The sequence below is a fragment of the Cyprinodon variegatus genome, unplaced genomic scaffold (assembly GCF_000732505.1).
Source record: "Cyprinodon variegatus isolate N-32 unplaced genomic scaffold, C_variegatus-1.0 Scaffold549, whole genome shotgun sequence".
Classification (NCBI taxonomy): Eukaryota; Metazoa; Chordata; class Actinopteri; order Cyprinodontiformes; family Cyprinodontidae; genus Cyprinodon; species Cyprinodon variegatus.
In genome coordinates, this window is record NW_015151002.1 from 133,511 (window position 1) to 149,566 (window position 16,056).

Consider the following 16,056-nt stretch of genomic DNA (forward strand, 5'->3'; position numbering starts at 1 on the left):
GTACTAAAATTAGGTTATAAAAATATGTCTTTTCTGATACCAAGTATGACATGTTACTTTTCAATTAGCAAAGGCGTTAAATTTTTAGCACCCACACCCAAGCACAATTGTGCATCTTAATCTTGTTTTCAAAAAAGGCAATAATTCACCAATAATAAAAGGATAAAATAAATAAATAAATAATAATGATGATAATAAACAAATTAAGAGTTCATTTTCAATGGAGAAAAGGTTGAAATTGCATAATGAAAGGTACAAAAACACACAATTTGAATCGAGTATCTTTTACCTTGTACCAAACTATTTTAGGTTCCACCCCCGGCTGTATGAAGTCTTCAATGTCAGGGCAGGTGATGTCTTTATTTTTGCTTAATTCTGCCTTCTCGAAGAATCTCATTTTTGAGTTGTAGCAAAGATCTGTGTCGTTTTCGGCCACCAAGAGAGATATGGACACCTTCATGCAGTATGTGGAGTTCCTAAAATGACATAAAGAAAAAAATAAATGGTTAGAGGGAAGAAAAAGGGATTATACTGAAACCTTGAAAGGCCTCCAAAGCAAAGAGCTGTGAGGTAGGCTCTGAATCACAGCTGTGAGTCACTGAATAAAGCACAGTAGAAAACGACCTTCCTATGCAAAAACAGCTTATTTTTTACATTTGGGTCTGTTTTTTTATTTTAATTATTTAGAATATGAGCAATCACAGATTAAACAAATGCTTTAGTGAGATGATCCAAATATATGTAGCATTAGATTTTAATTGCAGATTTTTTTATGTGTGTGGAGCAGGATGGTTAGCCAAATAAAGGCTCTTAGGAACTGAAGTAGCTTTTGTTTTCATGCTTGCAGAGTCAGGTATAGCAACAGTAAATGACCTGTTCCTATACCTATACCTGTTATTTCAACTGCTCAGGTCATAAACATTAAGACAATTTAAAACACAGTGCAGAGGTGGAATAAAATTTAATGAAGACCAGTGTTGTTTTCGTCAACGATGTAACAAAATTATTTCGTTTATCCTCTTTTTTTTCATGACAGTAATGACAACTGACGAGCTAAACATGGATCTTTGCTGACGAAAACTTGAGTTATTGGTGTGAGTTTTAGTCGACGAGACCAGACTAGATAAAAGTTAGTGGGTTGTCAGTCAAACATTTAAACTGCATGATTGTGCTGTAATCTACTCAGCAGTATCAGGCATGCTGCTGCGTCCTGCTTCTAACATGCAATCCAACTGCTGTGCAGCGGTGCTCATTCTGCTTGACCACAGATGGATCATGGCAGCAGCGGCAGCGTGAAAATACTCCAGAATGTTTCTGGGTGTCTGACAGAACACTAGTCACTAGTTGGTCACTTCATTTGGATGGGATTAAAATTATTTCAGAAAATAAAGTAAAAAATCTTGGTGTTCATTTAAATTCCATATCAAAGAGGTTCCTATAATTTTCTTCTTTCATCATCACATATCATAATGACTAAAATGTGACCAAAACTAATAATAGTTTCGTCCTGATGGCTGTCAAAAACAACACTGCTGAAGACTCCAGACTTTACAAGCAAACTGCTCAGATTATAGCTGAGATAAATTACAGGGTAGAATACATGTGTGATATTGTTACGGATGTAAATGTTTTTTTTAATCTCACATAATGACAGAATTAAAAGGTATTTAATGGTTTTTGCTTTTGTGCAGAAGTGGACAACAGGAGTTCAGTGACAAATAAGCTGTAGGGTAAGATATCTGATATTAAGAAAAAAAATCGTATTCCCTCCAACCACACTTGTCCTATACTTATGGAACCATTATTTACCCTGCACTTGGTGCAATTGCACTTCTGGTTAGACCTAAACTACTTTTCGTTGCCTTGTACCTCTACCTGTGTAATGACAATAAAGTTGAATCTAATCTAATCTATATGGGTGCACCTGTGCTGCAAATTCTCTAGATATGCTTTTAGGAGATACTTCTAGATTCTGTTGGAGGAAGTGTTGTTTTTTTAACCTCTACAAAACATCGAAAAGGTTTTGCATTGGATGCATGTCATCTAGTATGTTGCAAAAGGTAAAACTTTCTTTACTGTGACTGTGTTGCATCACCCGGAACAGTTCTGGAGGCTATTTGGAGACGTATATCAGAGGACTGGAAGTGACTCCATTATCTTGCTTTAAGCTTTAGAAAGCCTCATCAATTCAGGCCTTAGGTCTCAATCAGTTAAGATGTGTTATATCCTTCATGTTGTCAGTGCTAATGGAAATTTCTGTTTGTCTGAAGTATCTATCGCAACTGTTAAGAAGCCATTTTTCCCTCCTCAGGTCAAGTCTTTAATAACAGATTAAAATGATTTTAATCAAGAAAAAGGGTGGCCTTCTGAAATTCAGTACTGCAGGGGGAGGACTGTGATCCCCCCCAGTGTAGCTGAAGGAAGGTTGCCAGCATGAGGATGTGCAGAAAACCCCTGCAATCAGGAGATGACAATTTTTTTCAGGATTTTGTCAGAGATGATTCTAAGATAATTCATGTAAGAATCCCAGTCAGTGCAGATACACCATCTATTTATAATTTTTTCATGTATTCTATAATATTTGTAATTATTTTACAAGAGAAACTTGTTCGAAACCACTAAATCAATCAGACTAAGCCCTCTCTTGTGTTTGTGCAGAGGTTTGTAATAACACTGACCACATCTCCTTCAGGCTGAAATAAAGTTTGAGACTGGTGCTGCTGCTTGAGCAGTTCTTAAGAGAACGCAGAAATCAATCGCTGCATTGATTCACTGTAAAAGTTGTGCTTTTTGAAAGAGATCAGAAGCAAATGTTGTGGATAAATCCAATGGAAGCACCTTTTCAGTGCCCAAACTGGCTAATAGGGCTGTTACAGTTCACAAGTACTCCAGGCTAACTGCAGCAAATCCCTGCTGGTTTAAAGACCAAACAAATTGGCAGTATTTAGGGAAAATCTCACTGCTAATTTTCCAACTAAAGCTGGTTACACAAATTGAGCTGAACCAACAAACAATTACAAACATGTTAAATCCTTCCATAATTGTGCTGTATTAACGGCCTTGTGGATTAGTATCGCGCATGCGGTTCCTCCCTACAGTATCAGCTTTAAAATCCCTCGCCCCTCTGAACTGGCCGGCTCTGCTTGCTTCTCTTACAATAAGGGTGCTGCTTTCATGGAGCCCTGATGCAAATCTGACATGATGTGGAGATTATCCCAGACAACTTCTACCAGATGGACACCTGTGCAAATGAGATCCCACGGGTGCGCCCTTTTCTCTGTTAAATATTCTGGGCAGCCCTGATAAACTCGCGGCTGGATGAGAAAGACAGAGGAGCATAATTGTGTCATCTGCTTCGCATGAGTGATTGATGGTGTGAGCCAACACTTTGTCCTATGGTGCCTTTGCAACATCTCACATCCATCATGATGCATTTCGAGGCGGAAGAGCTGGGCGATCTCTTAGCTATTCTCTTAGCAGAAGGAAATCTGTGCAAAGGAAAAGGAAGGTAAAGGATCCCTTATTCTGGAAACTTAATTGCGTCCCGTGCAGTCAGCATTTTGTGAACCCCGCTGTACTGCAGTTACAGTTATAACAAGCCAGGTGACACCGTGGCGTTAATGGGTGAGTGTGTCACTCGGATGTGTCAAAGTAAAGCAGATATGCAATTCTGTGGCAATGATGGAGAGCGTCCTGCACACATCATCCCAGAGAGGCGTCAGGCTGACAGCTAACGGATAGAGCTGGAGGGCAGGCAGAGGGTTTGAGATGCAATATGCAGCAAATTCTGTGAAATTAGGAGGAAAGGACCAGGAAGGAGTTAAACGTACGGTTCAAAGCTTTGTTGGTTCCTGCTTCCTGTAACATATGCATGGGATTTTGCACCAATCAAACTTACATGAGAACATGTTCTGGAGTCTCTTCTCATCTACAAAACTAACTGACAACCTGCTACTGGAGGCTGAAACTGAAGCAAACCTCCCCGTTAACGCACTAACTGTTTCAATCGGTATTAAATAATAGGCAGCAGAATTGATTTGATATTCTCCTGTGAATCCAGGGCACCTGGGGGGAAATTAATGAACTAACTTAATGAAGCTCTTAATTAAACCAACTCCTCCCTAATAGAAATAGAATGATGAAATAATTGCTTATTAATTATTGCAGCTGACTTTCAAGTAATAATACTACAAGAGAAGTAAGAGGTGTAGAAGTTAGAAGGCAACAGAGAAAAAGCTTTTCTCATAACAATATTAATTAAAGATGTCTCGATGCGATATTGATATTGGAAATCATTCAAAACTAAATATGGGAATAAATAGGCCTGCATCTAAAATTATCAATACTAGCATGGTGATAGAAACACTGCTTCTGTTTAGAGTTTATGTAACCCATTGGTTAATAATATATGGGTTATTTGCTGTAATTGTTGACTATTGTTCTCTATTTAAATAACATCACATAATAAACCCTTTCCCTTATTCCGCTGAAGAAAATAATTAATAAAAATTTGTATGATTGTGCCAATATTGAATCGGGTTTTCATCAGTCCTCTACGTTGAAATATCTGTATCGGAGAGGAAATAGTTTTAATATAAATCTGTTTAGAAAACAACTCATCCTGCTGGTACCCAAACTCTTTCCCCCTGACGGCCCTTAAAAATCCAGTGGAACGAGTTCCCTTCAAGAGAGACCTACTAAAGGGGATGCATCTGTGAAAATAATGTTAGAGTAAAGTACTAAATAGCACGATGAACACAGCAGAAGAAAAAGAAGAGAGAATATTAAAATATCATGGATTATCACAATATTCCATGATTAAGCATCTATCGTAGCACCGTTTTGCATTTTCTATACCTGCTTCTGTCTCCTTAAACCCCAAACTGCCTTGGCAGACGACTGCTCACACAAAGTCTGGTTCTGCTGGAGGTTTCTTCCAGTTAAAAGGGAGTTTTTCCTCTCCACTGTCACTACAAGCATGCTTAGTGTGAGCAATTGCCTTCCAGTCAATGAGTCGATGCAATCAAATGGTTTTTTTTAGATATAAAACTCTGAATAAGTTTGACTACGATCTGGTGAACTGTAAAGTGCCTTGAGATGACATGTGTTGTGAATTGTGAATTCATAATTTTGATGCCTTCAGTGTGAATCTACAATTTTCATAGTCATGAAAATAAAGAAAACTCTTGAATGAGGTGTGTCCAAACTTTTGGTCTCTTATGTATATACATTCATTCAGCCATTCATTGTTATCTTCATTGTTATTGTCAATATTAAACCTTAAAGCTTAAGCACTTAAACTAGAAATTAACAAAAGCTAAAATTTATAATTTATCAATAGTAGTGGGTTTCTAGATCCAGCACTATAGACCAACAAATATGGTCATAATTACAACCTATTTGTACATTCAATAAAAAACAAAAAACAAAGAGTAACACAATCATGACATAATTTACTTTTTATTCTGACTGACTATAGCTCCAGCCTAAAGGATAAAGTGGCAAGGGAAAGAAAGTGCCACAATGAATCTCTTTTATAATATTTTTAAACACTGAAAGTAACAACTTTTCTCAACAGAAGTGTCCGATAGTAAATATAGAAATAATTGCTCACATGCTCAGTAATTAGATTAGCACTGTGCAGTACTGTATGGGGTGCCAGGAAAAACAAAAAAAGACGTATTATAAGATTTGGAAGGATTTCAGGAAGGAAAAGAACTAACATTACAAGAGGAGAAGCTTTTTTCTTAGAACAATCATAACATCTTTCCATTTACTTTGACAGTTAAGTAAAAATATTGGCCTCTCTTTCTAGATTTACACTCACATTTTAACCAGTAATGATTAGTTTCCTTCCATAGTAATGAGCCACTTTGTGTTTAATACAAAGGCCATAAATTTCTAATCAAAAACATTTTTACCTTAAGTTGAAAAATGACAAAAATACAAAAGATTTAGGGGTTGGAATAATTATATTTCTGTTATATAATGCACAGCTACCATGATACAGAGTCAGTTGCAATAGCTTCTAGAGGTCTTGGCCTAACATGACTGGCTACATAAGATCAAGATAACCCAGACTGAGATAAAGCTGGCCCTGTTATCCTAAATCAGTATCTCATGGCTGCTTCATTATTTATGGCTGAGGCGAAGGTCATGTTGAGCAGTGGGTAGACTAGGGCTGCTACCTGTGGCGCCTGCTCATAACTCACCTGTCAGCTTTAGCACCAAGCCCAGGATGATTAAGCACCCTGGCTTCCAAAATCTGGCTGCAGGCTAACATGGTCCTACTTAGCCCCTGTCTAAAAGTGTGGCACATGTCTGCAATGCTGGAACAAGAGACTCTGTCCACAGTTACGAACTATCCGTCTCCTCACAGTCGCTCCTCGTCTCCTATTACTTTGTCTTGATCCTTGTTTCAACTTGTCTGGCTGGACTGGTCTGGCTTGCGGATAATTTGGCTTTATTATATTGTAAAATCCCAGACTTGCAGCTGTCAGAACAGTTTACTTACTTTCTTTTGTGTTTTCCACAAGTTCAGAATGAAGACAAAAAAAGGGATAACAATGTCTAAAAGTTATGCAATATTAAGCATAGAAATCAAAGTATTTAGAAATAGAATGAAAATAGTTGTATCGTTCTATCAGTAGGGTATAGAAGGAAATCTGATTGACTAATTTTGAGTTTCTAAAAACTTTAAGATAACTTTGTCATTAGAAATTGATCAACCTTTTCTTTCCAAGCTTCTAACTCATAACTACAAGTATTTGTGACAGTATTTTTACATCCATAGGACAGACTGGCCTTACAGCGGTGTCTATCTTTAATGATTTCATTCCGTAAAAGTTCAAAAAAATCCACTGGACTTGGTTTCCAAGATTTGAAGACGTTTCGCCACCTCTCCAGGAAGCTTTCTCAATTTAAATGTCTGGATCCGCAGTGAGTTTGAGTATTATATAGACAAGGCCTTGTATTGCTTGGAAACATGCAAATGGTAACCGATGAGTGGGTCGTTTGGTTCCATTGTTGGCCTGTAATATCTGAAACCTGTCTATGATTCTGAGGGTCGGTCATTAAAGGGGGGGGGGATTGTCGTTAAAGGGGGAATGGTCTCCTCTATTGCAACAACACATTATCAGTAGGGTAAAACTAACCTGTCTCACGACGGTCTAAACCCAGCTCACGTTCCCTATTAGTGGGTGAACAATCCAACACTTGGTGAATTCTGCTTCACAATGATAGGAAGAGCCGACATCGAAGGATGTCTATGACCTGGATGACTGAGAATCTTCATCAGCTTAATGATTTAATGTCCCATTTAAGCATACTGTACCTGCATAGTCTTGCAAACAGTTAAAAAATTAGGAAGTTTAAATTTTGCACTAATGGCTTAAGATTTTTAAGGTGTATCAACCCAATTATTTGCCAAGACAGAGTCATGATACAAAACAATAAGATTGCAGCAAATCTACAACATATGAATAAAAAACAAAATGTGAAACAGTTCCTCCAACTCCACAACAGACCACAGTTTCTCCCTGCTAAAAATATAAAATGCAGCAAATGTTTGTTGTGAAACCTTCTTTCATCAAGAAGCAAGGCTTCAACCTCCTCTGAGCCTTTCTTAAGTTGTAATACTCAAATTGACAAAAGTGCTTCTTGTGTGCAAATGCATTAGGCAGTCATTTTCTGTTCGATGCCTTAAGGGAACTCTTTTCACATTCTCTGACAGTCACAACTCATCTTTATGCTTACAACCTGATTTCATAACAAGCATAAACAATTTGTCTTGGTTGTTATTCTCTTCTATGTCTGTCATGACCTTATTCATCGGTCTCCAAAGCCCTCTGGATGTAATGAGTGAGCAGTCAAACTGCTACGCATATCAAATGCAAACTATTTGGTACCAGCCCTGCTAGGCTCTTGCACTCCAAAAATGGCTTGTATTAGTGAATAATATATAAATAAGTCTTTCTGTAGGAGTTATCATCTTGCTCTTGGAAGATCATTGTACTTTTGATTGGTTAATCTGTTTTATTGCTTTTAAAAGCTAATTAAGCATATAAGAAAACTGAAATGTACAGTATGTAAAAATATTGAGATTAGACTTTTTGAGCTAATGCTTTTTGGTAAATTGTAGTTCCTGAGTGCAAACTGTGAATGAATGAATTATAGAACTATAAATCAACACAAAAATACAGACACCAGACTTTACAATGACAAACACAGATGTCTCTGTATAGAAAGAACTTAATGCCAAACCAAACTGTGTGCAAAAAAACTCAGAAACGTAAGTAAGAGGAAAACAGGAAGCATCTCAAATAGCGGAACACCTCTCTACTATGTAGTTTGACCAGTCTAACCTTACCCTATGTAGTTTAATCATGGATGTGCAGCCAACAGATCTACAGCAGCTCTGAGATTCCACCATGTCAGTATCGAACAAAATCTCCACGTTTCAGAAACCATGATATAAAATAATAAGGTAAAAACATCAGTTGTCCAAAAGTCTCAAGGTGTCCTTATCAAGTGATTGATGATGTTATGAAAATATTACATTTTTCAATGAATACTGAAGAGAAAAAGTACATTTTTAATCAGGATGTTGTTATAAAACATACTTAATTAAAAAAAGTAATTAAAACTTAATATAAAAGCTGGGTATGAACTGATACAACCAAAAGTTCCAAAATGTGCAGCAACAGTTAAATTAAAAATAGCTCTTTCAGTTTTATGAAATTTTAATGAAATAACCCTCCCAACTTCCAGCTACTTCCCTATTATTCTTTTACCCTTAGGATCCAGTCAAGCTGTGTGAGTTCTCCTCTATACTGCGGTTTGACTGACAGCTGTGGTATTGCAGATGTCTTCGCTTGCAGCTCTGCTGTTCACAATCCAATTGGGAGGGAGGGGATGGAGGGAGAAGCTGAGCAGTGGTGCCAGAGTGATTGGGCTTGGGGAATGGTATTTCTGACATTTGTCTGGCAGATAAAAACCAACATCAGATATGAGGAGGAGAAGGTCAATGTCCCTACTATCAGATACCGATAGGTTTGGCATCTTGTCTGATGACTTCCTCCGCTTATTTTGGACCAAGAGAGCAAGGAGGCTAAACATACGGCCAGGCAAAGGAAAACCCTAAACACAGAATGTGAAATTGTGTATTTCTTGAGATTCATTGATATCAATAACTTAAACCCCTTAAGTAAAAAAAAAAAAAAAAAAGAATGTACAGTATTCCACTTGGATCCAGGAACAACATACATCACGGTTTTCTTCTGCAACATCTATGGCAGCCGATTTAAACAGTCACTCAACAGAACATGGTGCATTTGATTTTAGTCAGTGGAGCCATTCGTTCAATTAAATGAAAAATAGGAGTTTGAGGCAAAAATTTGCTCTGGAACTAATCAAGATTAATAAGCAATCATAGAACGAATACACTGGAAAGACATTGTTTCAATTCAAAACCTTGATGGGTCAATGATGAGAAACTGTATGGTTTAAAAATTAAAAAAACCTCACCAACAGTAAGGCATGGTGGTGGCAGCATAATGGCGAGGCTCAAATTTGTTTGAGAAACCGGTCCTTTGAAGAAAAACTGAGTAAATAAAAAAAGAAAACCACCTCGTAATAACCAAACGTTCAGTTTACCCCTTCTTTTGTTCGCTTGTATACTACAATCTTGACAAGACTCTTTGCAGCAATGCACGCAACACAAGTTTTACTGCATTAACAGTTCTGTAGAGCTATACTGCATCTAATTAAAGCAGTGTAGCAGTTCATTCAGGTGTTAAAGACAAGGGACACATCTAAATGTTTCAGAATGGCCGTGCCCAAGGTCTTTAACTAGTTGCCAACGTATTAAACACTAGTAAAGGGTTTGCATACGCTTACAATGAGTATAGATGCTCTAAATAACATATACAAGCTGTTCTTTTTCAGGGTAGAGTAGTCAACCATCCTAAATGTGTACTAGTCCTTTAGAAAGTCGCACCAAGACTTTTATTGCCACCAAAAAGCCGCTGTCAGGCCATCGCTGAAGTCAGCACTGCAGCAACTGTCAAGCACAGTGGTGGTGCTGTAGCATTATGATGAGGGCCAAGTTTCCTTTGAACGTTACTGTAAGATTGCACCAAACATTAGAATTACAAAGGAGGGCTACCTCCAATTAGCCTTTAGTACATGTTGAAAAATGTTGATGATTCTTTAAAAAAGTACATTAATGAAGCATGGGTTGTATTCCCCATCTGGTTTTGAAATGGATGGAATAGCCAACAAAACACTTGATTCCGAAAATGCATTGTTAAATATTTACAAGTTAATCATTTCACTGAAAAATCTACATTCACTAAATGAAAACCCATCATATACCCCTTTCCCACTGGCTGAAAAACCAGTTTCCACCCAGGAAAAATCAGTTATAGTGGCAGTGGGAACAGCTCACTGATGCGCGTCCACCTGGGGTCAAACAACCCGGCTCTGATCGGCATGCTGTGGCAAACACTAGAGCTGTGTTGACCCACTAAATTACATGATACCATTAAATGCATAGTACATACGTCAACACACAGTGACAGTTGCGTCTAGTCTAACAAATCGTCAAACGTGAGGGGTTCGGAGTGACAAAAGAGCAAAACAATAAAGCACACTTAGTACGCCCTGCCTTCCTTACATGTTTTGCTCTTTTGTTTACTTTCTTGATTTCTGAAACACTCAGAAATGCAGCTGCAGGGAGACAGTGGCCATGCAGCTCTCCAGGGAGGGGTTAAATACGGCTTTTTGTTGCCAGTCGTAATGGAGCCAATGGGTATTGGCTATTGGGTAGCAGGTCGACTTATGTTTGAAAACCACACTTTAATGTGGTATTTTAATGTGTGAGAAAGAGGTTATAAAAACTACAAGATACAATGTTTTGGGTCGAGTTTAAAAAGTTGAAAGAAATTAAACAGATTTTAAAGCTAACTAAAGCATCTCTAAAATATTTCTTTCACACAAGTTTTAATATTCATTTTGCTGTAGTTCGAAGAGCGCATCCTTTCTCTTCTTGACAGTGCCATTGTAGCATCAGACGTCCACTGTGAATACCTGGCAAAGTTCACACAGCCACATCACAAGGCTGAATAAAGCTCAGCGTGAAGGTTGCCCAAGCCCAAACGGCAGCCCATACATCATCAGACAATGGCTGCTTGAAAACAGTCCACATTAAACCACACGGAGCACACTAACAGGCTGTCCAAACAGGGCTGACGGAGCACTCCTCACTATACAGGTGTAAAAAGAATACTGAACTCAGAGGGGTATCATCAATAACTCCTGACTGGGAAATGAAGCTGCTTGGTGAATCCATATTACACCTTTAGAAGCGGAACCCACAATTAATGGCAGTTCCTTGGCTCTAAAGTATTCTTCTTCCATCAGATCCTACTTTAACTGCACATTTAGTAGTCAAACAGTGATTGTCACCTGCTTTCCACATATCGGCATCCCTTATATAGCCTCAATAGGCTAAGCTACAAAAATGTATCACAGGGTTCCAGATCATTTTTCATCCTATATTTCAATACTTTCCCAGGCTCTGAAATTTAAATAACTGTAGTAAGTTGGGCTGATTGTCTAACCTTCGTCTGGATCCCCTTATATATCCTTATTTTCAAAATCTATTACACCAAGGCTTCTATATCTTCCAATCAAATCTAGAATAATCTGCATTGGTTAAAAAAAAGACGTAATTCATCATCCGTTACTAAGAATCAGTTTAAAGTCTTGGAAATAAGGTGTTATATATGCATTTAATTGTTGGCCCTCACTATGATTTAAAACCTAAAACAAACAATTAGTGTGGAAATAAACTTGACGTAAAAATAACTGAGGGAATTTTATTGGTGCTTAAAGCCCCTTGTATAACTAAATGGGGTTATATAGTATAAGATATAATTTTGCAAGGAAAAAATTGGCTCATCCAAATTTGGAAAATATGTCATAGTCTTCCAGAGCGTAAAGGGAGCCCTTGTGTTTCTTTTCCCATGCTCAGGACAATACAAGCATTAGCTAATTTTAATGAATTAGTGGAGATCAACAATTTCTAGGGACTTGGCTGCTTTATGCTTCACTACCTTCCTACTTTTTCTGCTGAACGGTGCAGAAAGTTGGAGAAACAAACTGCTAACACACAGGCTGCTGATGTAACAACTCCTGGGGAATAGAAACAGCAGATCTTAATTTATTTTATCATCAGTAAGGCTTCATAGCTATGATCTTTGGGGTTGACGTATACTCAATATTTGGTGAGATTACTGGCAGGAAGAAGGACTTTTTGCTCTCCTCTCTGACATCAAACTCTCATCTTTGTTAACCTTCCTGAGAAAAGATCCGAAAATAAACAGAATTTTAAAAAATGGTCATTGCTGAATAGACTGTCCAAGAAGTGCTTAAAGACTGTTTCTTTCTAGGTAGCTTATAACACAAACTGTATTTCCTCTTTATCCATCATCCACAGTCTTTTTGCAGCAAAAACCATCCGTGCTGCTCCTTAGTCTAGCGTCTCTCATTGGCTTTGACAGCTGGGCAGGATCAATTGGACAGGCCCTGACTGGAGCTGAATGACAGAGTGTTCCAGGCAGCCCATTCTGACTGTCACTTCCCTGAGAGATCACCGGCCACTCCTGCACATGAATACTAATACGCTCAAAATGGCCACGGCCTGGGACAGGTGGGAGGTGCTTTGTAATGTGTATGCTCTCGATAGTACAAGACGCAAGGTGAGCTGCACTCACACCAGGAATTTTAAGCTCAAATAAAATAGCAGATGCACACATACAGATTCACCCCCGCCCCTCCTTTATAATCCTCCCCTTTCAATGTCCTTTGGTGCTGACAGCCCAGGTATTTGGGGGCATGCAGGGAAGCCATTAATAAGCCGAAGGCAGTGGCAGCATGCCAGTGTCTGTGAACAGGGTCAAAGGTGAGACGTTGGCTAACTGCAAAGAGCCAAAAATTTCCCAGTGCAATACATCTGTCCTCTAACTAAAGCTCTACTTTCAGAGGGATGTATTTGCTATAGTTCTGCTCAGGTTTGCTCATTTCTTCCCTCTTTTTTTCTTTTCCTTTTAGTGGTATTATTTTACTGTAGTATGTAATCAACTATTTGACCGTAGTGATTATGTTTTTCACGCCTGTTCACAATTTCTGCTTACAGTCACATCTGTCCATAAACTAATTCTCCAATGAAATAACATTTTATGAAGTAAAACTTTTGTTATCCAAAATATCACAATGCAGAGCCTGACCTGAAGTGCGACAAATAAATTACAATATTACTAAGAAGATCGTTTCAGTAATTAAAATTATGCAGATTCATTTGACACAACATTAAATGGTTTTAGCATTATTTTTGGCTAATTCTGATTACTATGGCCTAGAGCTAATGGAAACCCTGACCTCAGTTCCTCAGAAAACCAATTAAAAAATTTTCAATGCACTGCCGGCCAGCAGAAAAGTATATCCAAATACAGTATATGCACTCAGTGATTTTTTTAACTACTACATCTATGGGCCTTCTATAATGACATTCAGCCAGCGGCTGTGTTGAGATGTTTAGGTAGACAGAAATGCTTTAACAGCAACCTTCAGGTTGTCTGCATTCCTGATTCTGGGCTTTCTCTAATCTTCCAAGAACTTCATGGGTTCTCTATTGGGGTTCCGGTCAGGCCTGTTTGCCAGTCAATCCTGCACACTAATACAATTATTTTTAAATATGGCGCTGGCATATCCAGGTTTAGGTAAGTGTGGGTCTAATGGTTAGACCAGTGCGCTTGAGGGTGCCACACAATGGCAGCCCACTGCTCCTCAAGGGGATGGGTTAAAATGCAGAGAATTAATTTTCCCATTGTGGTAAAATAAAGGGATAATGATGAATGGGAATTGATTTCAGACAGAAAGTATGACAAACAATAATAAATGAATCACAAAAAAGACTAGTTAACATCAACCAAACAACAATTTCCAAATTAACTATATTTACATATACATAAATAGAAACCAAAACTGCTACCAAATAAACTTTGCCAGAGAAGTGACATTGATTCATGTAAATTTCGGAAAGAAGTAAAACTTAGAATTCATACCCCCTCTCCCTCTAATTGCACTGAAATTAACTTAAAGTAGAGTAACCTTCCTGTTAAACTTTTTTTTTTTTTTCCAATATTCACACACAAAAAATACATATATAGACAACTATATACATATACACACACAGATATAAATGTGAAGTGTTAAGGGAATTTACATTACATTTTATTTTAGGTAGTGTGGGCTGGTCTCAATCCATACTGGAAAGTGAAATCAGCATCTCAAAGCTGGTTAGCAGAAGGAAGCGTGATATGGTTTAAGCTTCCTGATAGACAGCTAAGTGGACCTACAGTGGTATGGTATCTAAAATTACCATTTAGTCCAGTTTTAGGTTTTCATAGTCAGTAATTATCAAGTCATTCTTGATTAATGAGTGAATACAATTTTACCTTTAGGTAACCCCTCACAACTCTCAAAGAAGTCTTCAACTTTTCATGGTTTTATAAAATTACCTAATAAAATTCCACATTTTTCAAAATTTGTCCAAACCGAGTAGGAATGCTGAATAAACATTTTAAAAGTCAGTCTCATGAACAGATGAGTTAATGTCCCACTTTATGAAGAGCTAAAGACTTGAAACAAACCACTCTAAATGAGTTTACAACATATTTATATAGCTCAGTTTTTTAGACAAATGTGAATGATACAAAAAGAATGCATTATATTGCAGTTCAATAACAAAAAACAAACAAAACAAAAAACCTCAAAGAACTACCTGCTTATTTAATAATGCCGTTTGGAATAGGACAGATTACATGAAGTCACAACGAACACAAGCATGAATTAGGTCACAAGCATGAACCAGTGACCTAATACTTTGTTACTCAGCTCTACACTAAACCTACACTGAACCACAAGTGATCCATTAAAGTACACTTAATTTTTAAACAAAATGCTCCTAACTCACCAGTTATGCTTTTTCATATGAAAATAATGGATATTCATAGATTATCTTGATCGAATTAAGAGGAATTAATCAGAAAGTTCATGAAGCTCTGCCAACTTTCACAGGTACTTCAAATTTCTGAATACAGGAAAAGATCTAGACCATTTAACTCCCTTTAAAATGTATCAAAATATTACTAGACATAAATGAATGCACATTTTTTCGATCTGACAGGCAAATATAAAGATACAAACAGAATGAGTGTATAATAAGTGGAAGCAAATAATTTTTTTTCCAAATATTTTTAACATCTCCAGCTGAAGGTTAGCAAGGTATATACATTCAGGCACCTTTAAACTTGCTAAATAAAATCTGGTAGAAATCCCTCTAACCCCAAAATCCCACACCCTAAATAACCACTCTGCTGTGCTCCGTTCCAGACCACCTGCGCAAAGCTACGCCAACAGGTGGTTCCTTACATCTTGCTGTGCTTTGAGAACCTTGGAGCTCGTGAAGAGCATGCAGGGTATTATTATTATTTGTTAATTCATATGTACACAATAAGATGTAATGAATGCTTAATCTAATATGACATAATAAAAAAAATCCCCATCAGCATCCAGAATATGTGCAGTTTCTGCCCAGACATTTCTTTTTCTTCTGGATCATTGGAATTAGGATAACTAGGATCATACAAAATTGGTTTGTCTGAGCCATGTTTGTTCTCTACTCCCAAAATCAGCATCTCTTCATCCATTCCTGTGATAAGAAGTTGCTTTTGAAGATGTGAGATGAGTTCTTGGAAGCTGTAATGACCTGATTTGATAAAAGTTTTAAGCCTTTCAGCATAAACTAAATATTTTGATTGAAATTAAATATCTGCTTCCTGATATGCTGAATTACAAATAATGTATACCCAATCAATCTGCCTTCTTTTTTGGGAATATATAAAATGTATGCTCACATAAGAAGTTACTGACTTGTTGTTACCCTATTTCACTTTGAAAAACCATATTTTTAGGTTCTTTTTCTTGTTTGAG

General features: G+C 37.5%; 1 protein-coding gene across 1 annotated transcript in view; it reads right to left on the minus strand.

Moving 5' to 3' along the window:
* The window catches only part of LOC107095460 (interleukin-1 receptor accessory protein-like 1-B), a gene marked incomplete at its 3' end in the record, with an annotated part of 209,976 nt that overhangs the window by 58,645 nt on the left and 135,275 nt on the right, over positions 1-16,056 (minus strand). The window contains exon 4 of the mRNA XM_015391575.1: positions 290-476. Within this exon, the coding sequence (XP_015247061.1) occupies positions 290-476 (187 nt within the window). The remainder of the gene's footprint in view (positions 1-289; positions 477-16,056) is intronic.